Source organism: Lepidochelys olivacea, assembly GCF_965140295.1.
Source record: "Lepidochelys olivacea isolate rLepOli2 genome assembly, chromosome: 21".
Classification (NCBI taxonomy): Eukaryota; Metazoa; Chordata; order Testudines; family Cheloniidae; genus Lepidochelys; species Lepidochelys olivacea.
Window position 1 is genome coordinate 12174373 of NC_140431.1, and position 25793 is coordinate 12200165.

Genomic DNA, 25793 nt, shown 5'->3' on the forward strand with positions numbered 1-25793 from the left:
TTACTTTTGTCTTGAAAGAACATCAACGCTTTGCTCTCCCCAGCCCCTCTCCCATAGGCTGGCTGTCACCATCCCTACCTGCTCAGCTGAGCATGGCTGAGCTGGTTCATATCTCAAGCTTGTCACCCAAATGGCAGCAGCTGCTTGCCCTCACTCTAGGTCCCAGGAGAGGTCTGATGCAGGTGGCTGGCTGGGATTGAGGGAGGAACAGGACTATAATCCCAGAGGGCGTGGACGGGCAGGAGAGAAGTGCAAGGGATGCCACAGGTCAGGATTGGGGGGGCGCTTGTAAAGTTGTGTGGGGTCCCAGGCGTGGAAAAACAAGTGGGCTGCAGATCGGGCGTGACTCGAATGAGGTGCATCGACAGGGGTCCCAGGACTGCTGCAAGTCAGAATTAGGGTGCATTGGAGAGCCTAAACCAGAAATCGCAGGAGCAGTTGGTCAGGAATAGAGTGTGGTGGCCGAGCTGTGGGGTGCCAGAACTGGACTAGCAAAGGGTGCTGCAGCTTGGGCCCGGAGGAGGTGCATTGGCAGGGGGCTGCGGGGTCCCAGGCCAGGGACGGTTGCCGGTGGTGTGGGCATATTGGTACATGCACAGCCCCTTCCCCCACGCTGCGGACACGGAGAACGGTACCAGAATCCCCATCACACCAGCCCAGGAAACTCACCAAGAAAGTAAGCCAAAGTCAAGGCTTGACTGACACTGCGCTTCACTCACCCTTGAGGTTTGTCCCCATTCTCACGCCCTTTGCAGCTGTGTGAGAAAAGTTTAAGATCTCCTCCCCCAGAGTAAGGTGACTAGAAGTCACAGCTAGTAGTCACTCCAAGTGCAGCTGAACAGTGAGGTTTTACTGCTCTCTGGTGGCAACTGGTGGAATGACAGATCACCCGCCCGAACGGTAAGTCTACCATTGCTCTCAGGAGAAGATGGCAGGACGAACTGTTTGGGAATTTTCCAGTGAAACGTTTTTCACTAGAACACGCCAATTGTGTCGAAAGCAAACCGTCGCCCGGGGAAAGGGGCAGTTTCCACGACTTTTTCCACTCAAGGAAAGAAGAAGAGAGACCCGTTTGAAAGCTGTCACCGCATTTCATTTGGACATTTTCGAAACCCAAAGTTCTGGTTTGAAGCAGCTTTTCATTTGAAATGCAAGCTAATGATAGGTTTCAGAGGAGCAGCCGTGTTAGTCTGTATTCGTAAAAAGAAAAGGAGGACCTGTGGCACCTTAGAGACTTACCAATTTATTTGAGCAGAAGCTTTCGTGAGCATCCGATGAAGCGAGCTGTAGCTCACGAAAGCTGATGCTCAAATAAATTGGTTAGTCTCTAAGGTGCCACAAGCTAATGATAGGAAAAGACATGTAAGAAGACGCAAAATGGTCCAAAGTGGAACAAAACGTGTTGATTGACCTGCACCGAGTGCTTTGGGAGGGGCGGCTGGGGGAGACGGTTGGGTATTTTTTCCCCCTTCCACATTTTTGGTTTACATTTTTCAAGATTTCAACTTTTCATCCCAATTCAGGGCAGGAAAATGTTTTGATCTCTTGAAAAATTGCTACGGTACAGGAAACCTGGTTACCCACCCAGCTGGAGTGGTTGGGATAAACTAATCACGGGAGGAACCTCCTGCATCACGCCCCCATCCCTGTCCCATCTCTTCCCACTTCAGTTTGGTCATCCAATTCCACCCACCCACCCCCAATCCCACCCCCGACTCCAGCAGAACCTCCCTCATCTCAGCCTCCTTCCTTGTCTGTTTCCCCAGCTTCCTCCAGCCCATTCTCCTCCTCCCACCATCTCCTCCCATGAAGTAGCAGATGGCTAATTAGCCAAGAGGCCTGCCCACCGGGTCATGGGGCATTTGTCAGATCACGGATCCAAAACCCACCCTCCTGTCACATCTGAATTTTGCAAATGGCTCTTCCTGCACAGGGTCAACCCCGCTCCAGATCCAAACTCTGCAGCTGGATCCCGTCTTTGCCTGAGGCAGAGGCTTATGGGCCTGCACACCTAGCTAGCCTGCCCATCTAGCTAGCACGGCTTACAATAGCCATGTAGACACGGTGGCATGGGCGAGCAACCCGGGTATAAGTCTGCCAGGGAGCCTGGCTATGTATTTGGATTGCTTGCCCATGGTGCCAAACTACATTATTTTTTACTACTTGCTCCAATCACGGCTTCTTCTGCAGTGTAGACATACCCCCAGACTGGGCAATGGGAACAGTAAGGGCTATGCTGCCCTGCCTTGATAGACCTCAAAGCAATTTACAAAGGTTAGTAAGTACCATCATCCTCACTGCATAGATGGGGGAACTGAGGCACAAAAAAAAAGTCCAGCAACTCGCCCAAGTTGACAGCAAGTGAGCGGCAGAACTGGGGATGGGATCCCAGGTCTCCTGAGTCCCTATCACCTTGCTGTAACCACTAGATCACGCTGTCTGAGCTCTCTGACATGAAGGACTGGAGTCATCCATAGACTGTCTAGAAGAGGTCACCAAGAGCCTCAATCACTCCAGGTCATCGAATAAGTCATCGTCCTCCTCTTCCTCTCCAGGGAGATGAGCATTGCCCATGGCTGACTGCTCCATGATCTTCACCCAGCGCTGTTTCAGCTCCTCTGTCTCTGCCACAAATGTGTAGATCTGCTTGGATTGGACCAGCTGGAAGAGGTGCCGGGGGTCACTCTGGGGCAGCTCCTTCACCTGGTAGCCCAGCAGGGGGATGGAGGTGTGAGCCTTGACATCCTGGAGGGAGAGGGGAGGACAGACAGGGGCTCAGGCTTGTTAGCATCCGCATTTTCTCCCTCCCCTCCAGTGGAAACAGTGGGTTCTCAATGCAAATGCAATAGAAGAACCAAGCCCTCGCCTACCTGGGGTGCCGCATACATGTACAGTACCAGTGGGTCATCCTGTGGGATCACGAACCAGCCCCGCGTTCCCCCTTTCCCGTTCTTATCCAGCAGCTGCAGGAAACTGCACATCAGGCTCTGCCCTGAGATTTCCGCTGATTCTTTCTGCCAAGAAACCAACAACCCCCCTTTATAACCCTTCCACACGCTCTTGGATTCGGGCTTCCCCTGAGGCTTCCTAGTGAGTTAATGCAAGGCAGAGTGCAGGTTTGACCCGTGGAACTCACTGCCACATGATATCACAGAGGCAAATAGCTTAATAGATTTCCAAACAGAGCTAGGCATTTGTGTCTACCCACAGTACAGAGGGTAATGTTTTAGAAGGGTTATAAACCCTCCTGCTTCAGGGCACAAGCCAGCCATTGCCTCAGATCAGGAAGAAGCATCCCTCATAGGCACTTTAGTGCATAAGCAAAATTGTCCACTATAAAGATTTCTTGCATCATTCTCTGAAACATCTGATTCTGGCCATTGTCAGAGATGGGAGAGAGGCTAAATGGCCGTTGGGTCTGATCCAGTTTGGCAAATCCTATGTTTTCACAGTTTGTCTTTATAAAGCACCTTTTATCCTCTAGGGTCCTAAAGCACCTGGCAAACCGATGTACAGAGTCCACAGGGATTGTTTCACCCATGGCTGAAATGCACCCATCTCTGGGGTGGAAAGCAGCAGCTGTTTAACACGGCATGGCACCGCGAGAGCTTTGTGCAAGTTGTGGAAAATCCCGTTTTCGGTTGGAACAGGGAGGGGAATGGAAGGCTGGCGGAGCGTAACAGTCCCTGCTGGAATATGGCCTGAATGCTGGGTCTAACATCCCACCTGTTAAACACTGCCTGAGAGTTTTAATGACCATGATCCAGTAGCACCTTGGATTGAGGTTTGTCATCCAAATTCTGGAACCTGGACATCTCAGCGCCCCCTAGTGCCACACTGGTGCACTGCATTCAGTACTGACTAGGAGACTAGCGTGGCGCCTAGTGAAGCGGCAGCCCATCACTGGCCATTCCTCAGAGGTCTCCCATCCAAGCACCCAGCCAGCTTGACGTTTATTTAGCACCTGGGACGCACAGTACACAACGGGACAGTGGACGATCATGACACCTGGGTTCCAGGGAGGTTGCTGCACCAGCGAGTGCCTGAAATCCCTGCGTTTGCTTCTCAGCCGTGCGGTGTCCCCCCAAGCTTCAGATCCAAATCCTGTGGGTGGGTTTGTATCTGTTACCATGCCAAAGAAGGCTCTGAATAGATCAAGAAAAGCAAATCCAGGCTGTTTTCTCCTTGAGGGACATGGAGAGGGCAAGTGCCCAGATCTGACCACCTCGCCGGGAGCTGGTCCAGGGCCTATATCTGGTACTACTGGAATGGATCCTAAGATGAAAGCCGCCTTACTCGGTTGGAATGGGTCTGAGCCTCTCCCATTAGCCTATCCCAGGGGTGGCCAACCATGAGGCTCTTCAGGAGTTACTATGCGGCTCCTTGTCCAGGCACCGACTTCGGGGCTGGAGCTACGGATGCCAACTTTCCCATGTGCCGGGGCGGCTCACTGCCCCCCACTCCACCCCTTCCCGCCCCTCCCCTGAGCCTGCCGTGCCCTCACTCCTCCCCTCTCCCCCCCAGAGCCTCCTGCATGCCACAAAACAGCTGGTCAGGAGGTGCAGGGAGGGAGGAGGAGGTGCTGATCGGCAGGGCTGCCAGTGGGCGGGAGGCGCTGGGCGCAGGGAAACTGATGGGGGGCAGCTGACGTATTCCTGTGGCTCTTCGGCAATGTACCTTGGTAAATCTTGTATAAGTAGGGGCATAGCGAGCAGATCGAGGGACGTGATCGTTCCCCTCTATTCGACATTGGTGAGGCCTCATCTGGAGTACTGTGTCCAGTTTTGGGCCCCACACTTCAAGAAGGATGTGGATAAATTGGAGAGAGTCCAGCGAAGGGCAACAAAAATGATTAGGGGACTGGAACACATGAGTTATGAGGAGAGGCTGAGGGAGCTGGGATTGTTTAGCCTGTGGAAGAGAAGAATGAGGGGGGATTTGATAGCTGCTTTCAACTACCTGAGAGGTAGTTCCAGAGAGGATGGCTCTAGACTGTTCTCAGTGGTAGCAGATGACAGAATGAGGAGTAATGGTCTCAAGTTGCAGTGGGGGAGGTTTAGGTTGGATATTAGGAAAAACTTTTTCACTAAGAGGGTGGTGAAACACTGGAATGCGTTACCTAGGGAGGTGGTAGAATCTCCTTCCTTAGAGGTTTTTAAGGTCAGGCTTGACAAAGCCCTGGCTGGGATGATTTAACTGGGAATTGGTCCTGCTTTGAGCAGGGGGTTGGACTAGATGACCTTCTGGGGTCCCTTCCAACCCTGATATTCTATGATTCTGTGAATCCTGGCTCCTTCCCAGGCTCAGGCTGGCCACCCCTGGCCTAGCCCATTAGCCGTGGGACAACGGTTGCATCCACGTTTGTGCGTTCATGTGCGCACACGCGTCGACATATCTGTGTTTGCCTAAGCGTGGATATCCACAGATGGGTGCAGTCGTGTGTCTGCACGGGCATGTGGGTATATGTCTGTGTTCAAATGCACGCATGCGTACATGTGTCTGTGGGTACACACCTTGAAATACGTGATCACTCTTTGTGCAGAAGGATCCGTTCCATCTTGTATCGAGCTGTGACACGCTGAGCCAGTTTCCCAGGCCCAGAAGAAGAGCTCTGTGTGGCCTGACAGCTTGTTTCTCTCACCAACAGAAGCTGGTCCAATAAAAGAGGTCACCTTGTCCACCTTGTCTCCGCACACATGGGGCCGTCAATGGGTGTGAACAGTCGTGTGTGGCCATGTCTATGCAGGCCCACGTGTGGGTGAGAGTCTGTGTGTGAGCAGTGGTGTCTCTGTGTGTGTCTGTGTCTCTGCATGGGTCTGTTCACGTGGAGATTTGGGGGGGCAGAGATGGATTTTTCTGCTCCAGCCCCAGTTCAGCACCATGGACAGAGCACTCTCCTTTCCCCTGGGAAGTCACAGCCAAGGTGTGGCAGGCAGGAGAGGCTTGTGGAGTTCGCGACCCATCCCTGGAGCGGAAGCCTTTAACATCCAGGGCTAAGACAGCTCCAAAATGTGAAACACTGGGTCACACCACCGGCCACGCAACCTTAACTCCAGCCCAGGCAGTCTCAGGAGGGAGCGAGCAACACCAGGGGCCAGCGAAACCCGGTGATCCAGGAGGGACAAAACCAGCCACCCCTCCTCCCCATCAGGAGCGTGCAAGCCTCACAAACCCCGACGTGCAGTAGATCGATATTCATGCCCTCCCCTTATAACTGGGGAATCTGGGGCACCCAGAGATGAATGGCTTCATGTATAGAGGTGAGGAAACTGAGGCAGGGAGAGGTGCTTGGCCTGATCTCTAGAGGTGCTGAGCAGCCCAGATTCCCACTGACTTAAATGTGGCTAGCGATGAGCACCAGCAGCTCACAAGTGACGTGCCCAAGGCCAGTGGCAGAGACAGGAAGGAAGCCCAGGACTCCCGCCTGCCAGGCCTCCACTCTAATGATTAACCCATGCTGTCTCCCAGGCAGGAGTGAAGGGGAGTGAGTCACAAGCACTATCCCTGCATTTGTAATGCAGGGAACACAGAGGCAAAACGCCCCCCCCCCCTTGCAGATTTGTGGGCAGACAGCCCGTGAAACTCCCTGGTCAGGGGATCCCAGAGGCAAGGGGCAGCTCACCAAAGCACCCGACTCGGTGACCGCCACAGCAGCGTGGGAGTGCTGCGCCTGACATGAACCCAGCTGGGCTGACGTAGCCGCGGATTCCCCTGCATGGGGCAGGGAGCAGGCCAGAGACCCCCGGGGTGGGAAGCGGGCGGGGCTGGAAAGGGGCAGCCGCGGAAGAAACCAGAGACAGACTGAGGAGCAAGGGGCCTCCCCGGCTGCAGTCTCACCTCAAGGATCCCCTTGTGCTTCCCCTCCCGCTCCTCGGGCAGCAGGTGCCCCGTCAGGAAGATGTAACACTCCAGGCAGACGCGGTTGGGCCGGTTCCTGTCGTACTGCAGCGGAGCCCTGTAATCGGAGCACCGGGCGCACACCACCTGCCGCCCCCACCCCAAGAGAGACCCTGATCAGGGGCCGGGAGGGGGCTGAGCTGGGCACCGTGGGGCCCTGTGGGACAGCCCCCACCTCTTTCCCCACACCACCAGTGAACAGGCGATCCCCCGCCCCTAGTGGGAAGGGGATTTTCCTTCTCCTGGTGACCCTTAGCCGCCCCCACCCCACACAGAGGGGCTTTATTCTCCCTCCTACGCCCCCTCCAAAGGGCAGTGTGTGACCGCTGGGGGGTGGGGGGCGGGGGAGCGGGGACCGGTGAGCGGGGGGAGCGGGGCGGCAAACCCCTCGCCGGCCCCTCCACAGGGCTGGGCCTCCGAGGAGGCGGGGGGGGTCACTCACGTAGCCACAGGCCCGGCAGTGATGCCTCCTGCGTGTGATGGCATTGAACGGCTCCTTGCAGCGCATGCACATGGTCACCAGCTTGTCCCGCACCCACTGCGGGGCCCGTCGGCCCAGCTGCTCCGACTTGACCTGCGCAGGGGGAAAGGGGAGAGCCCGGCTCGGTCACCTCGGCAGTGCCCTCCACGGCGGGGCAGGGCCGGGACTCGCTGCCGGGGCGATGAAGGGGGCTCTCTTGAGGTGGCTGGACACAGGCAGACCCTGGGGGGGTCTCTCTAGCTCCCAGCCCGTCTTGCACGGGGTCTCCCGAAATCCTGGCCCAGATTCAGTGGGCATGAAAGGAACCTGAGGACCATAACGCAGCCTCTCTCCCCACTAGCCCACCCTTCCTGTGCCGCCAGCCGTTCTCTGCTCCTAACCCGCTGGGTGAAGGGGGAAGCTTGCCCGTCCCCTCAGGACTCTCCCCAGCTCTTTGGGGCTTCATGAGGGGGAAAGGATGCTCCGAGAGCCTTAGCCTGAAGCAGCTAGTAGCCACAGGACGGGGGTGGGGGAACAGGGTGGGAGTAGCTTACCGCAAATTCCTGGACCTCCCCGTCAGGCCCGTGAACTGCTGTCTTGAAGCTCTCGTTCTGCTTCTCTTTCTTGGCAATGGCGTCCTGGAAGGCCTGAGAAACAAAGGGGTGATGGTGTCGGGGGGTTAGGGCTGTCACAGCCCAACCCAACGGCAGCCCCATTCTGTGAGCAGCTGGTCTTAGTCCAGTTCCCCGTGGGAGTGCAAATACCACCTCCACTTTTGGCCCCCTTGGAGGCTGCCCCAGCAGAGACGGTGGATTGTAGGGCCCACGGGCACTTAAATTCTGGGCCCCGGCACTGCACCTGATTAAATGGGGCTTGGCCAGGGGACCTACGCAGGATTGGGGGAGGGGGTAGACTCCTCCCCCAGAGAGCAACACATCAGCACTGAAAGCTGCTCCCCAAACCCACCCCTTTGCACTGCCACGGAGGAGACCACCAGCCTGGAGCACGGCACCCCACGGACGCAGATCCCCTCACAGCCCCTCCACCGCCTGCCCTGCTCGTTCCACGCCAGAGCCTGCGTGCAAGGAACCCATCCCACCCTCAGAGGCAGAGCAGGGATTGGGACCCACAGGAAGCGAGTCTGTGCCTCCATATTTAAAATCACATGGCTTCCCGCCCCCGCCAGGGACCAGGGGTTGCGGCAGGCAGTCGTACCTTCATCCAGGCGTTCATCTCCTCCTGAGACCTGTGCCAAAGGGAAGACAGCGGTTAGAGCACGGCCCTGGGCTCCTCAGCTGGGGCTGGGGAAGGAAGGCCCCTCGCTCCCTTACCTGGCTTGCAGTTCCAGCGACAGCTGCTTCCCCGAGACCAGGAAGGAGTGAGGGAATTCCACATCTTTCAATACCCGCACCTGGAATCCGGGAGGGGCGGGCATTAGAACTAGAGCCAGAAGCGGATCAAAGCCTACCCTCCAACAGCCTCCTGGGGAAGGTCCAGTCTGGGTCTCCCTCTCAGCTGTACACACACCTGGTGGCTGTGAGGGATCCAAGTGCGTAGGGTCTAAGTCAGAGGTGGGGAAACTACGGCCTGGGGACCACATCCGGCCCTCCAGACGTTTTCATCCGGCCCTTGAGCTCCCGCTGGGAAATGGGTTCTGGGGCTCTCCAGCCGGGGAGCAGGCTCGGGGTCTTTCTCCACTCCACACGGCTCCTGGAAGAAGCGGCACATCCCCTCTCCAGCTCCTATGTGTAGGGGCAGCCAGGGGGATCCGCACGCTGCCCCCACCCCAAGTGCTGCCCACGCAGCTCCCATTGGCCAGGAACTGCAGCCAATGGGAGCTGCAGGGGCAGCACCAGAGGACAGGGTGCTGCGCAGAGCTGCCTGGCTGCGCCTCCACATAGGAGCCAGAGTGGGGACATGCCGCTGTTTCTGGGAGCTGCTTGAGGTAAGCGCCACCCAGAGCCTGCATCCCTGAGTCACCCCCTGTGCCCCAACCCCCCTGCCCCAGCCCTGATCCCCCTTCCGCCCTCCAAACCCCTCGGTCCCAGCCCGGAGCACCCTCCTGCACCCCCAACCCCCTCATCCCCAACCCCACCCCAGAGCCCACACCCCTAGCCAGAGCCCTCCCACACCTTAACTCCCAATTTTGTGAGTTTTCATGGCCCGCCCTACAATTTCCATACCCAGATGTGGCTCTCAGGCCAAAATGCTTGCCCACCCCTGCTCTAAGTACGTGGATTCAGGGCACAAGCGCAGGTTCGACATGCCCCTATGGACCCTGCTGACTGTGGCTCCGAAGAACGCTCTCTGCTTGCTCTCTGGACGGCGCTCCAGGAACGCCGGCTCTGAGTCTGTACGGAGCTGCTGTACGTCATAACAGTGCAGGCTTTGATCTTAGATACCGGGAGCTAAGCAGGGTCGCTCCTGGCAGTATTTGCACGAGAGCTGTGAAAGGGAGAAGAAACCCACCCACCCCCCAAGGGCTCCAGAAGGTAGAGTGGGCAATGCGGCAGGAGGGGCTCTTCCCTCTGTTTCAGCAGTGTGTGTTGTGCTACTGAAGAGGTGCTCTTTCAGGGGAGGCGGAAATTCAAGGCCCTGGCCGCTTGGGAGTGTCTTCACAAGCGTTAGGCCAGCTGCCCGGGCCACATCACATTCTGCTTCCCTCAACCCCCTCCTATAGTTCCCACTGGTCACAGAGTTGTTCTTCACTTCCTGTCATACAGTGTTGCTGCGCCCTATTAAACAGCAGCCATGTTCCGCCCCAGAGGTGGCTGCCTTTCAATGGTGCTCTGGGGGGAAAAGCCGCTCTCTGTATAAATGTAAGCAATAATAACGTGTAAGGGTTGTTTGACCTTCATGCCCTCCATGTCGATCCGCCAGCGCACCTGGAACTCCGCCCCCACCTGGATGACCTTCGGCACGCAGTACAGCAGCATGTTGTTGAACTGAGTGAGGAAGCAGATGTGAGCCGCTGGAGGGGCAGGACCGGGCCACCGGGCCACACAGCAATGGTACACTGAGCACTGGCGGGGCAGGACCGGGCCACCATCCTAGTCAGGATCTCCAGGTGCCCAGGGCAAATTTCCAACAAAACAGCGTCTGGCAGCACGTGCTCTGGATCTATAGATACCAATGCTGGGGGGGATTTCAAAGGACCCTAAGGTGTTAGGTGCCGAAATCCCAGTGGAATTGGAGTTGAGTGCTGAACTCACTTAGGGTCCTTCAAAAATAATCAGCCCATATGGCTCGTCTGCCCTCCTTCCCCCAACATCCCCCCACGTGCCCCACTTAAAGACAAGGGATTTCCAAAGCACTGTCTGAGCAACCAAAGGGTTCACTTGTCTGGGGGATCAGAGGCTCTGGAAACAAAGGACCCGGTCCTCCATGCTTTGCCCCTTATGGTGCCATTTACACCTGGGCATGGTGGGTGTCCATCGCTCCCAGATCTGTACAGTCCATGCACCCGGGCTGCCCTGGACACAGGGGCCGAAGCAGTGGGGATGTCAGGGTCACAGTTTCCGGCACGGCCAAGCCTGCAAGCGGTCGGGGTTTTCTGTTCTCTCTCTCTCCCCTCAATCCTGTCCTCTTCCATCGATCCTCTGCCCAGAAATGGCCTTCTGCTTCATAGCGCTGCTGACCCTCTCCTTTCCTTCCCTGCCCTCCCACCCCACCTCGGCTGGCCCAGCCGCCCTCCTACCAGGAAGAGATACTTCTCCGATGTGGTGTTGTTGCGGAAGGAGATTTTCTGAATTGGGCCCTCCTTAATGAGCTCGTTGGAAGGGTCAACGATATCATCTTCCAGCCCCAGCCTTTGATATACCTCCCAGAGGTTCTGCAAACGCTCCTAGGGAGCCAAGAAAACAGAGGGGTGTGAGGGAGGAAAAACACCCGGGGGGGGGGAGTTCGGGGGGCTGATGCTGCAAGGTGCTGAGTGCCATGACTTCCTTTGTTTGTACTAGGAATCCGTAGTGCTCAGCATTGTGCAGGAGGCACTGAGGACTAGGCAGGATTGGGCCGATGGAGAAGAGGAGGGAAAGGATCCAGTGATGGTGAGAGGGAGAAAAAACACCCCAAATCTACTACCTTGGCATTCAACGTCTCCTCCCCTTGCAGGAGGGTCTCTAAGGAAGAGGGCGGACGCCCCAGAACCAGGGCAGGTTGGGTTTCTCCTTCACTTCGGCCAGGGAACTACAGCCCACCCCAGGTTTAGCAAGGCAGGATGTCTCCCTCCTCTTCTAGCCGCATGGAGCTGGCCACTCGTTCCCGATGGATGAGATGGGTGGGATCTTTCTGGACCAGCACATCTGTTTCAGATCCCAGCTCATGAAGGTTTCTCTTTCCCTGGGCCTAGGCGGCTCATGCCTACCTCAGAACGCAGGGCTTCCATGCCTTAGCACATGGCCTGCACAGCCTGGGCTGGGACTGACTTTTCCAATACTGTCTACACAGAAATCTGGGGCCAGATCCTCAGCTGGTGTATATCAACCTAGCTCCACTGAATTACGCCATCTGAGGGCCTGAGAATGCAAGAATGCCCCAGATGTAGGCTAATGAGCCTTAAAATGTGGCTGCCCACCCATTCCCTATCACTGCAGAGTAAAGGCTCATCGACTGCCAGTTTTCTGAGGCACAAGCAACCGCTGTTCACCTGTGGGCAGAAACAAGTGTCTGCAGTGTTCCTGCAGCGGTGCTGGTCCCAGGACATTAGAGAGCCATGATGAAGAAGAGCTCTGTGTAAGCTTGAAAGCGTGTCCCTCTCACCAACAGACGCTGGTCCAATCAAAGATACCATCTCATCCGCCTTGTCTCTCAGAGACCAGTGTGACATTTACATGCCACAAGGGCTGCTGAGAAATAATAGACTTCAAGGCCAGACAGAACCATTCGGGTCTAATCTGATCTCCTGCACTGAGCCTGGCACTTCCTTAATAACACTTTGCATTTCCCTGTTGCCGTCCCCATCCAAGGATCTCAAAGCACTTTAACCATCGTTAATGAATCAAACCTCACAACGTCAGGAGACGTATTTAAGGGATCATCACCCTCTTTCACATATAAAGAAACTGAGGCACACAGAGGGGGAGCGAGGTCACACAGCAGGTCACAAATAGAATCTCTCTCTCCTGACCCCAGTTCTGCTTTAACCCTTATACCTCGTATTCCCTGATTGCCTGCCTGGCCTCCCGGGGGGGCAAGATGGTCCAGTGGTTAGGACACTAGCTTGGGACGCAGAGGACCAGGACAATTCCCTGCTCTGCCACAGACTCACTATGTGACCTTGGGCAAGTCACTTAGTCTCTCTGTGCTGCGATTCCCCATCTGTACAATGGCGATAACAGCCCTGCCCTGCCTCCCAGCGGGGTCGTGAGGAGAATGATCGGGAGGTGCTCAGATACTGCAGTGATGGAGGGCATTAAAAAACCTACGGTAGGTAGGGTTTGGGCAGCCCTGTACCAGTGAGACCCTCCCTGTTCCAGCACGGGCGCTTGGGAGTCGAATATGGCTGGGGCGCTCTCTGTTACATATATGTATTGCGTCTAGCACAGCGGGGCTCTGTCTCGGGCTGGGGGGAGACCAGGAGCTAGCATGATACGAATCATAAATAACAACAGCGTGCGGGCTGGTACTCACCATTTCTGCAATGGCTGCGTTCGAGTGTTTGGCTGCCGAGAAAATCATTTCCAGGGCTTCTGCAATGAGACCAGAAGGGGAGCAAGGGCTAAGCACCCCCAACGGGAGGAGGCTGGGGGAGGCGCCCTTCGAGGCGAAGGTGAGTGTCTCACTACTGCCCTCTACTGGATGGAATCAGAGCTGCTCAACTGTGTGTCTCAGGCCCAACAGAGACCTCCCGTAGCTCAAGTGGAGCAGGGAGAGCGCCGCTGTACCGCTGTTCTTGCTGGGCAGCTCTGAGTGGCCATGGCGCGCGGCACAGTGAAGACCTGGGAGGCCACAAATTGGTAATATGAACATTTTTGCCTCCAGGGCCACCGGGGATCGCTAAGGCGAACACAGCTTTTCTTGTGCTGCTGACGGCCCCTCTGCTCCAGTTGAAGCCAGTGGGAACCGCAGAGGCGCAGAACAATCTGACAATCGGATGCAAGGTGTCTCAAACCGGGCACCAAAAATCACAGCATCTTGCACATGCTGGCCTCAGCTCTCTAGCAACAGCCCTTCCACACCCTGCAGAAGACAGGCTGGAGTCAAGACCCTCAAGCGACGCTGCTGAAGACAACATCAATCACTTGAGTGATTTGACTTTAAACGTTGGTCCCTGGCACTAGATCTCAGCTAGGGGGGGCCCAGGAAGCAGGTTACACCTGCCTTCTGATTCTCTGTGCTCTTGCTACCGAGTGGGCCATCGCAAGACTTTTGGAACTGTGGTTAGCAGCGCCAGTTCTAGGGCACCCTAACTAGTGAACCCCGAGTCTGAGTCACTTCACATCTCCCAGAGACGTCCGCTGGAGGGACTGTAGTTGTCCTGCCCCTTTATCTGAGGATCTCAAAGTGCCTCGTGAAGGGGTATAAATGTCACTACCCGCATTGTGCAGGGGGGCACTACCGCGACTGGCCCATGCCACCAGGGTGAGCTCTTACTCTCTGCGTCATGCCTGTCTGGGGACTCTGGAGGTAATTTCCGGACGTAATCCTTCAGCAGGAGTTCATAGCGCGGGATCCTCTGTACCGGCTCCAGCATGTGGTGCTGCAGAGTTAAGTTAGCACAGACTTCCCTTTTCTGGAAAGGGACAGCAAAGAACCGAAATGACAGTAAGCGAGAGAGAGACACCCACACAGTGGAAGTGCGGGCTCCCCGCACACACCCCAACCCGCCTCAGCTCAGCCTGGAGAAGCCAGCTTGGATGAAGGGGCTCCCCCATGAAACATCAAAGCCAAGGAGGCCGGGTGGGTCTGAGCATCTTTCCAGATCTAGTGGAGTGTCACCTGAATGTCCACAATGAGCTCCTGGAAGGGGGGGGACTTTTCCCACCAGGTGGTGATCAGCTCAACCGCCTTGTCGAAGTTCTTCACATACTCGCCGTACATCTTGAGGAACGGGGCTAGCTTCTGGATGACATCCCCGATCCTGGGATTGGAGCTCCTGCCGGCAGAACCCAGGAGATCAGCCCCCCTGCCAGGTCAGCGGAACAGGCCACGGAAGCTGTTCAGAGAAACTGAAAGGGCTTTTCACAGCCACTGACTTAGCAAGAGGCCAGGGGATGGATGGGGGCTGAACGGCTCAGGGGAAGGGTTGCATTAAGAGTTATTACAAATTTCAGACAGTGTTTCAATGGATCTTCAGGTCTCATCCCTCTTGTGTCAGACCCAACAGGGCTCCTGCAAGCACCCTATGAAGTTCTGGCTCAACCCAAGACTGAGGTAATGTGGCCTAGTGGGTAGAGCACAGGACTGGGACACAGGATACCAGAGGTCTATTATTGACTCAGCCACTTGCCTGCCAGTGACCTTGGGTAAATCACATCACCACTCTGTGCCTCTGTTTCCCATGTGTAAAAATGGGGGTAATGACACTGACAATCCTTTGTAAAGCTCTTTGAGATCTATAAATGAAATAGGCTATTAAGAGCTACATGTTTAATAATAACTATTATTATTAATCACTCTATCTAGCTGCTGAGTTATCGGTGTCTGGGGAGCCAGGAGGCTCTGGGAATCGGTAGTGGGAAACCGTGCTCCACATCCAGATTGCTGGCCTCGGCTGGTAGTGAGTCATCCCCCAGTGTTCTCATCTGAAGACTAATCAGTGGCATCTGAGAGGTGAATTGGTGGCATCAGCTGAGTTTCGAGGAGACAGGTGTCCATGGTACTAACATCCCATCTCAACTGACCCTGGACAGGTCCCTGAACTAGGAGTCCTGAGACCTCCTAGCTCTGCCACTGATCACTGTATGGTCTTAAGGAAGTCGCTCCCCCTGTGCCTCGGTGTCTCCATCATCTTTGGTTGAAAGGCTCAGCAGAGAGGCCAAGGGTGAATGGGTCTTGGAGACTCCCTTCTCATGCCTACGGTTGTAGATACAGCACAGGATTGAGAGAGAGAGAGAGAGAGTGTCTCTGTGTGTGTACATAAAGCTGACACTGCTACTGTCCATGTTCTGTGAGATTTTGGCAGCGCTGCCTGGGGAAATAATCTGGCACTTCCTACAGCATTAAAAAAAAATTAACCGACATCAGATTTGCTAACTCACTGTGTGTGGACGCCAAAATGTCAAGTGGGCTTCAAGCACTTGCAAATGAAAATAATAATGGACAGGAATCCAGTTCCCTTACTCACACTGAGTAGCACTTGACTCCACGAGTCAATGAAATAAGGTCACACTCAGCATGAGGAAAAGTATCAGCATCTGGCTCAAATTGTCTTGAGAAAGTGCTTTCCAGCATACTGGCTTGCAGAGCAAAACAGGTTCAGCATTCAGTCCCAATTCACAAGTGCTCCCCCGCCCCTTCATTCTAGGAATAGAACCCAGGCATCCTGGCTCCCCCTAACTCACCAGTCCTCCATGCGTTTCTGCAGCTCTGGCAGGAAAAACAGGGCGTGGAACTGGTAAATGGAGGAGATGTTGGAGAAGATCATTTTTACCACATCCTCCGGGATCGTCTTACCGCTTCTGGCTTCCTTCATCAGCTCTGCAAAAAACACCTGAAAAGACACATTTCCAACCGGTACAGTAATAGGAAGGGGCAGTGAGCATTTCTGCTGCTCTGAGAGAAAGGGAACTCAGAGGCTCCTTTAGAGCCAAGCAAGCAGCCTGGGGACCATATGGCTCCAGGAGGAATGGTGTCTAGGGTGGAAGGACACTCACAGCTGGTCCTAGATACAAAAGGGCTGGGAAGGGAGGAACGGATTGAGGTAATGGAGTGTTCCGGGGAGAAATGCAGGGATGCTTCAGGGACTAATGGGGACAAAAGCACTTCCTGAACGGCGGTGCTACCAAAGGGGCGTGGGGCTATCAGGGATACACTGCAGGGATGAATATAGGTCAGTGGCATAGGCTGTGCTCCCTTAGGAGGTAACCAGATGAGCTGGCCTAGGAGCAGAGATGTCCTTGGGGGTGTCCTAGCAGGTTCCAGGGGTGACAGCAGTGAATGGTTTGGAGCAAAGGGGGCTACGTTTAGTTTTGAGAACAGAAGACTGAGGAGGGACCTGATAACAGTTTTCAAATATGTGAAGGGCTTTAAAAAGAGGATGGGGATCAGTTGTTTTCCGTGTCCACTAAAAGTAAGACAAGAAGCAATGGGCTTAATCTGCAGCAAGGGAGATTTAGGTTGGATATTAGGAAAAACTTTCTAACTCTCCGGATAGTTACGCTCTTGGAAGCCCAGGCTTTCAAGGGAGGTTGTGGAATCCCCGTCGTTGGTGGTTTTTAAGAACAGGTTGGACAAACCCCTGTCAGGGATGCTCTAGGTTTACTTGGTCCTGCCTCAGCACAGGGAGTGGGCCTAGATGATCTCTCAAGGTCCCTTCTAGCCCTGCATTTCTGTGATCCTATCCCCATACACACCCATGCATCCATAAAGTAACTGCTCCGGGCCTGGGGTGTAGTAGATTCCTTTTGGTTGCCCAGCCTGGGGTGCAGAGACAACTTGAACAGTAACCAAGGCACATGAGATAGGGGTGCAAAGACTTTTTCTGGGGGTGACGGACTGAGATGAAGAGGCAGCCTCGAGGAATAGGGTCATAGGCCTTAGGTGCGTAATGGATAGTCTCATCAGAACTTTGTGCCTTACTGTTAAGGCAAGTGGACTCTAGGCCAGTGGTTTTCAAACTGCAGGTCGCAACCCAGTACTGGGTCGCGGAATGGAAAGCACTGAGCTGTGGCGGCTCTGGTCAGCATTACCGACTGGGCCGTTAAAAGTCCCATCAGCAGCTCTGCGCGGCTAAGGCAGGCTAGTCCCTACCTGTTCCAACACCGCGCTGCGCCCCGGAAGCAGCCAGCAGCAGGTCCGGCTCCTAGGCGGGGGGCCACAGGGCTCCGTGCACTGCCTCCACCCCGAGCATTGGCTCCCCATTCCCATTGGCCGGGAACCGCAGCCAATGGAAGCTGGGGAATGGGAGAGCGGTGCCTCTGGGCGAGAGCTGCGCAGAGCCACTTGCGAACCTCTGCCTAGGAGCCGGACCTGCTGCTGGCTGCTTCCAGAGTGCAGTGCAGTCTGTGGTGCCAGGACAGGAAGGAAGCCTGCCTTAGCACCCCCACTGCGCCGCTAACCAGGAGTCACCCGAAGTAAGCCTGGCACCTGCTCATCTCTGGCCCCATCCCACAGCCCTCACCCCCGCACCCCAACCCTCTGCCCCAGCCCTGAGCCCCTCCCACATCCCAAACCCCTCATCCCCAGCTCCGTTGGGTCATGGGCATCAACAATTTTCTTCAACTGGGTGGCCAGAAAAAAAGTTTGAAAACCACTGCTGTAGGCCATTGGGTTCTTACTCTCCAGCCCTGTGCCGAGCTGTTTGGGACAGATGGCATTAGAGACCAGCTGCTACTTCCTGACCTGGTCCAGAAGGTGAAGTCGATTGACGTAGGCTTGCTCTGTTTCCAACAGCTCCAACGCAATTTTCTTTTCTTCGGGGTCCTGCATGTATGGCAGAGGGAGAAATGGGTTTGGTCAGGCAGGGTAGGAACAATGGATGACCAGACAGGGGGTCAAATCCAGCCTGGGTGCAAGTCAGTGGAGTTTTTCCAGATCAGCTTAGGGATGAATTTGTCCCAGTGGGCCTAAGGCAATTCCCCTTGGCATTCCATAGGCTGTATAGGTGGCATGAAATCATTAACACATCAGAGTGAAAGAGAGAGAAGAGGAGAGGGACTGGTGTAGTGTGGCTAAGGGGGTCTAGTGATGATTCACTACCCCTGGGCTCCCAGCAGACAAGTCCAAAGGCCAGCTGGGCTGATTCAGTGCTCTCGGGGAGACAAGCTGGGACCCCTTTCCACTTCATTTTCAGCGGGGGGAAAGGTCTTTTGGCTAAAACTTTAAAAAGCGGCATCCTGCCTGCTCTCCGTGGATATTAAAGAGTCCGTGGTCTTTTTAGTAAGAGCAGCTGGCTGATTTCAATGGGAATTAGGCATCTAAACAGCTTTGAAGTTCAGGGACCAGGTCTCCCCCCATCCTGCCATGCTCAGGGCCACGCCAGCAGGCTTCCATTCAGATTTCTCTCCCTTCCTGGGACAGCGGTTTTACACAGTGGTTTTCAGGCCATTTCTCCAGGCACTAGGCTGACCTCATTATTATCAGCTGAGTGGAATGCGGAGGGATCTTAACAAACCGCATGAAGCCAAACCGCCTCAGCTCACACAAGATCCATGTGCCTGTGTTCGTTTCTTTCTGTTATAACATCGATACAGAAGCTGTCCCAGGGCAGATGGAGAAAGTACGCTTGGGCTGGAAATCAAGAGATCTGTGCCTCAGTTTCCCCCTTGGTAAAATAGGGATAATGATACCGAGCTGTTCCGGTGGTGGGAGGTGCTCTAAGGGTTAACTCATTGTGGTCTGTAAAGTGCATTGAGATATCTAGATGGGAATAACTATAGAAATGCAGGGCCAGATCCTCAGCTGGTGAAAAGCACCGTAGCACCATAGAAGTCAACGGGACTAGGTTGATTTACGTTGGGCCCACAGAATATTACCATCTTATCCCTAGGGTTAATAAGACTTTGCTTTTTTGCAGCACCAGTCATCCAAGAGTCTCCCGCACTGTACAAGCCCTCACCAAGAATTAAGACTCACAGCTCCCTGAGGTGCCATGGGGAAACCATTCTCCCACAGAGCTCCCCGGGAGCCAGCGATTGTTTAGTACGTTTGAAAATCTGGCCATTTCTCAGAATAGCCTCTGTATGGATTTTTGAAAAGCTCAGCCTTCCTGAGGAGGAAACCGGGACACAGAGGGGTGAGGTGACTTGCCCCAGGTCATACAGAGAGTCAGTGGCAGAGCTGGGATTTGAAACCTGCAATTCTGCCTCTCCGAGGTCTCTGCTCTAACCACACATCCTGGGCTGGGCCCCTGGCTTCAGGGCTTCCCAGCAGTTCACTCCCAAGCTATGACTTGTAGCTTCAAGGCTGTTCTGTTTGGGATCGGGGCCATGTGCACCGATGGCCCTCTATGAACAATAACTATCAGTACTGGGGGCTAACAGTATATCCCCTCAGTCACCCTCCGGTGTTTAAATACCCCCCAGGGAAGGAGGCATTGAATGACCTGGTTCCTGCTGCCTCCAGGGCTTAACTCGTTCCCCGGCTGGGAATCCACTGGCTGCTGACTCCGCCAGTTGCTGCTGTTGATCTTGCTCTTGAAGGAACTGAGACACTTGACGGTGAGCCCTCTCCGACCCTGTGGTGGGTTCTCCTCCAGCTCCTGATGCTGCGGCGGCTGGATAACCCTCAGGGAAGGCTGGTGCCCCTTATGCTGGTTCTCGGGCTCTGCTCTGTCTTCTCTGGCCTTGCTCAGAGCTTCCCTGTCTGCTGCGGGTGGGAGCAACGCGGATGCCGTGGAGTTCGGTGCTGCTGGCCTGGGCTTGGTCGAGAGTTGGATCAATTCCTTGCGGGGACTCCGGCAGGGTCCTTCTGCCCTAGGATCATGGAAAGCAGCGCAGCATTCTTATCCCTCTGTTCATGGTCCAGAGACAGCCTCTACGCCCCATGCAGCCCAACACACAGTAATACAGGCCAGACCCCGTTCCTCTCCCGCCAACCTCTGCCTACCTACCTGTGACCCCCTTCCACCTGGCTCAGCAACTCCTCCTTGTCGGTGAAGCGCTGCAGCCACCAGCGATCTCACCTACATGGGGCAGGGGGCAAAGGGGTCGCTGACTGATGCAGGGCACCTGACATGGCAGCTCTGCCAGGGGACGCGGAGACAACTAGTGCAATCCACAAATGTGGCCAGTACTGGCCAGGGAGGGCATGAGGCCTGGCTGTTGGTTCATCACATGCCCAGGGCATGGGCAGCTTTGGCCAGCATCTAGGGCACCCTGACCCTTCCCCAGCAGGACCCAGGGGGCAGAGCAGCAATGGAAAGGTTTCCCCGGAGTGTGGTTCACTTATAAAGTTTGCGGATGATACCAAGCCGGGAGGATAGGATTAAAATTCAAAATGATCTGGATAAAGTGGATAAATGGTCTGAAGTAAATAAGATGAAATTCAATAAGGACAAATGCAAAGTACTCCACTTAGGAAGAAACGATCAGTTGCACACACACAAAATGGGAAATGACTGCCTTGGAAGCAGTACTGCGGAAAGGGATTGGGGAGTCATAGTGGATCACAAGCTAAATATTATATGAGTCAACAGTGTGACACTGTTGCAAAAAAAGCAACATCATTCTGGGATGGGAGTATTGTAAGCAAGACATGAGAAGTAATTCTTCCGCTCTGCTCCGTGCTGATTAAGCTTCGGAGGAACTGGGATATTGTGTCCAGTTCTGGGCGCCACATTTCAGGAAGGATGTGGACAAATTGGAGAAAGTTCAGAGAAGAGCAACAAAAATGATTAAAGGTCTAGAAAACATAACCTATGAGGGAAGATTGAAAAAAAGTGGGTTTGTTTAGTCTGGAGTAGAGAAGACTGAGAGGGGACATGGTAACAGTTTTCAAGTACATAAAAGGTTGTTACGAGGACGGAGAAAAATTATTCTCGTTAACCTCTGAGGATAGGACAAGAAGCAATGGGCTTAAATTGCAACAAGGGCGGTTTAGGTCGGACATTGGGAACAACTTCCTACCTGTCAGGGTGGTGAAGCACTGGAATAAATTGCCTAGGGAAGTTGCAGAATCTCCATCATTGGAGATTTGTAAGAGCAGGTTGGACAAACACCTGTCAGGGATGGTCGAGATAATACTTAGCCCTCCCATGAGTGCAGAGGACTGGATTAGATGGCCTCTCGAGGTCCCTTCCAGTCCTACGATTCTATGATTTTAGGCCCAGATACACCCTCCAGCAGGCCAGGACCCACTCACATCCCTCCCTGTAGACCATCCTCCCTCCCCCCGGTTATATAAGTTCTTCTAACTCGCTCATTGCCAATGCACCCCCTGTGCATGCACACATCTCTCACAAGCACACACCTTCATCCACCCACTCTCTTCATGCCAGCAGGGCGTGCACCCTTTTAGGTGTGCAGGCAAGGATGCGCACACGCCCTCCCACATGCACACATTCCTAATGCATGTGTGTGGGCATACAGCACCCTAAGACACACACTCCCCTTCAAGCATGCGCATCCTTGTACACACAGCCTAATGCACAAACTAATATAGGCACATACTTTTGCACATGCAAACATAATCATGTACCCAACCCCATACATGCACACGCTTTCATGGCAACCCCTTATGCACACGCTTCACACATGCATACACAATGCCTTCACAAGGGGACATCAGAAGCATGCCTGCCTTTCTCTCTAGAGCTGCTGGGTCTTCTTCGGGTCCTTCCTTCGGACTTTTACCCTCGAGAACCTGTGTACACCTATCACTGAGCTCCGGTGGGAACTTCTCCATTTCTGTGTGCAATTCTCAGTTTTGCTTTTTCTGTTCCACAATTGGCGTTTACATTTCGTTTCCAGCTTCCCCATCTCCCAAACAAACCACAAACATCACTTTTATTTCCCCTTACAAAGCATAGCTGGAAACCAACAGAAATTTGCCAGGGCAGCAAATCTGATGAAAAGATCAAGGGATGAAAGTGATCAAGCCCCAGCTACATCACAGGCCAAATTTGGATCTCGGAACAGCTGCTCACAGCCGAGATAATGCAGGTCACAAAGCTCAGGACAAAGCGTGTGAGAACTGGAGACAAAGCACTCTCATTTGAGGGGATCTTGCTGTAGAACAAACTTCCTGAGCACGTTGGGTAAATCTGGAGTATTACTTTCTTTAGGAAGCTGGAAAAACGTTCCTCTTTGAAAGAGTCTTTCCATAGTAGCTCATGAAAGCTTATGCTCAAATAAATTGGTTAGTCTCTAAGGTGCCACAAGTACTCCTTTTCTTTTTGCAAATACAGACTAACACGGCTGCTACTCTGACACCATAAGAATGGTGCTCACAACGCTTGACAACCCCTTCTCCCTCTAACCCCAAACCGTGATGCCTCCTCCTACTTCTGCATTCCTGCCAAGCAGACAAAGAGAGACATTTAATCTAAAAAACTCTAACCCCAAGCAGAGTTTTGACCTTGAAATAGGAACTGTTGTTACTGTTTTTACCTGGAAGGTACCCAGATACTATGGTGATGGGCAACAGGATAAAACTCTAAAATAAATAGAAAAATACAAAGCCAGGCAGGAGCTGTGGTAAGTACCAAACTTTCCTCTACACCTACTTATGCCACTGCTGGCATAAAGCCACAGAGATCACAGTAAGTCAACACAGGGAAATGAATCAGTTCAGAAAAGACCCGTGGAAAACTGCACACCTATCTCAAAAGGATAACTGAAACCATTCAACAGCTGTACCTGGGCAAAATATTCTCCTCTACCATTATATTCTGATTGATCTGTAGTGAAACCGAGTTCAAGAACACTGAACTGTGAAGCATGAATGAGCTGCAAAACCTTTTTGTTCAGTGTCTGCACAGCATCGAACACAACAGGGTCCTGGTTCATGACTGGGGCTCCTAGGCATTACAGTAATACATATTAATCACCATCATCATCGTTAGCTCTTATATAGACTTTTTTATCCACAGATCTCAAAGCATTTTATAGAAAAGGGCAAGTATCATTATCTCCATTTAAAAGATGACAAAACTGAGGCACAAGGAGAGGAGGTGACTTGCCCAAAGCCATACAATGAATTGGGGGCAAAGCAAGAGGTCACCTGACTTCTCATTCAGTGCACTATCTGTTGGACTGCACTACCTTACTGTCTTCCAAGTATTCTGAGCTGTCACACTATTTTACCAGGCAATGTTGCAAACTGATAGGGTATCAAAAAACGAACATAATCTCTCCTCTGATTGAATATATTCTGTTCCCTTTCTTGGTGTAGGTTTCTTAGGCACATGTGCAAACATACCTGGGAATCAGATCACTGCAAATAACAAACTGGACTATGGTCTTAGTAAAGTTCCTAGTGGCCAGGTGTGCACATCAAATGACAATTAGCTCCTGCCATGACTATTAGTTCCTATACTGGCTGTTTCAGTGGAGAGGCTGCGGACTAAAAGCCACAATTGCTGAACTCCCTCTGAGCCACTGGCCTGGTCCCTCCAGGGCATGGTGGAGACATGTTAGCAGGACTGCTTGGGGAAAACAGGCACTGCATTCCCCAGGCTGTTCCGTGACTGAATGGAGAACTTTTGTGAAGCTGCAGGGTTGTGGGGTTGCAAATCTGGCACCAGCACTAAAACAGATATTAAACGAGCAATAATAAATCAGGGTAAACCTGAAGGTCCTGTGCAGAGCAGAATATATCCAGAACTCACTGTGGGGAGAGGGACAGTTGGGACTGAACTGAGTTCTAAAGATCAGCAAATTCACAGACTTCACTTCAGTCCCCATTCTCCTGGAACCTGTCTCCATCCACCTCCTGCTTGCTGAGTCCTAATTTGCACTTAGCAGTCAGGAAACGTTCTCCTTACCTGGGATTCTCAAACACAGCCACGAGATTAAACACGGTCATTCGATTGCCTCGCTCCCCCTCCATCAGGCTGGCTCTTGTGACTCAGAATTGGTCCCAGTAAGCCAGGTAAGAAAGAGCTGCTGAGAGACCAAGAGGTACCAGACAGCTCCCAGATATGTCTTCTGAACCCCTCTCTCTTTCTGTCTTCAGATGTTTCCGGGATATGCAAATGTACTTGGCTAGGGAGATTTGTGAGAAGTGAAGACAACCTGCAGTTCTTCTTGTTGTCCGGGGAATGAGAGCCTCTTGCAAATATTATATGGGTTGGCCTCAAAAGGAAAAGTAAAGAGGAAGTCCTGCAGGCAGCAGCAGGCAGAAATGGTGTGAAAAATACTATGCACTAAAGTAGGTCCAGCGCAGGCCTGATTTCAATGTACATCTAAATTAAACCAGCAGGATGTGTGACCTTAATGAAGTAGAGTAGACACTTCAATAACAAATCACAGCATGGGAGACCCTGCAATGCCAAGCCAGTGTGTGCAAATCTGTAAGGGAACATACAGTAATATGTATGCTTATGCTCAAACAAATTGGTTAGTCTCTAAGGTGCCACAAGTCCTCCTTTTCTTTTTGCGAATACAGACTAACACGGCTGCTACTCTGACACCAGTAATAAACCAGTTTGCCCCTGGTGTGTCAGGCCCTAAAAACCATGCTAGTATGTGCAGGTTATCAGAGACCCAATGATAATACGCCAGGAAGATCCTACAGTAACAAGCTACTGTGTGAATGCTCTGGGAGACCCTGTCATAAAACACTTGAATGTACATGTTATCAAATGCCCTACAATGACTACTTAGTAGGGTGCGCGTGGCTATAGAGAGACCCTATAATATCCCACTGTGTGCACATTATGCGAGAAGCATGAGTATGTGTTATGAGAAACCCAGCAATAATATGCCAGGGTCTGCATGCCACAGGGGACTCCTATAACACACCTGTGTATGTATAGTATATAATGTGTGTGCTGCCATAACATGCAGGTGCACCCTACAGTCACATGTTATGGGGGAGGATATATAATCATAGAAGTCTAGGATTGGAAAGGACCTCCAGAGGTCTTCTAGTTCAGTCCCCTGCACTCATGGCAGGACTAAGTATTACCTAGACCATCCTGACAGGTGTATGTCTAACCTGCTTTTAAAAACTGCCGATGACAGAGATTCCACGATCTCTCTAGGCAATTTATTCCAGTGCTCAACGACCCTGGCAGTTAGGAAGTTTTTCCCAATGTCCAATCTAAGCCTCCCTAGGTGCAATTTAAGCCCATTGCTTCTTGTCCTATCCTCAGAGGTTAACAAGAACAAATGACTCTCTCCTTGTAACAACTTTTATGTACTTGAAAACTATCATGTCCCCGCTCCAGACTAAACAAATCCAGTTTTTTCAAACTCTCCTCAGAGATCATGTTTTCTAGACTAGCGGTTCACAACAAGGGGTACATGTACCCGTGGGGATACGCAGAGGTCTTCCAGATCAACTCATCTAGATATTTGCCTAGTTTTACAACAGGCTACATAAAAAGCACTAGCGAAGTCAGTATAAACTAGTTTCATTCAGACAATGACTTGTTTATACTACTCTATATACTATACACTGAAATGTATTCCAACTGATTTATATTCCAATAGATTTATTGTATAATTATATGGTAAAAATGGAAAGTAAGCAATTTTTCAGTAATAGTGTGCTGTGACATTTTTGTATTTTTGTGTGTGATTTTGTAAGCAGTAGTTTTTAAGTGAGATGAAACTTGGGGGTACGCAAGACCAATCAGACTCCTGAAAGGGGTACAGTAGTCTGGAAAAGT

At 52.9% G+C, this 25793-nt stretch overlaps 1 protein-coding gene across 1 annotated transcript; it reads right to left on the reverse strand.

Annotated features, from left to right (window-relative positions):
• Positions 1–2287: 2287 nt before the first annotated feature.
• FGD2 (FYVE, RhoGEF and PH domain containing 2) lies at positions 2288–24007 on the reverse strand (the record flags this gene model as incomplete). Its single annotated transcript, XM_084610970.1, has 16 exons — positions 2288–2745; positions 2871–3014; positions 6838–6984; positions 7340–7471; positions 7912–8004; positions 8573–8603; positions 8689–8768; positions 10210–10302; positions 11055–11201; positions 12989–13047; positions 13952–14090; positions 14297–14453; positions 15862–16010; positions 17861–17941; positions 19563–19932; positions 23943–24007. 16 exons carry the CDS (start codon positions 24005–24007, stop codon positions 2509–2511), a joined length of 2124 nt encoding a protein of 707 aa, XP_084467096.1. The 3' UTR covers positions 2288–2508.
• Positions 24008–25793: the final 1786 nt, after the last annotated feature.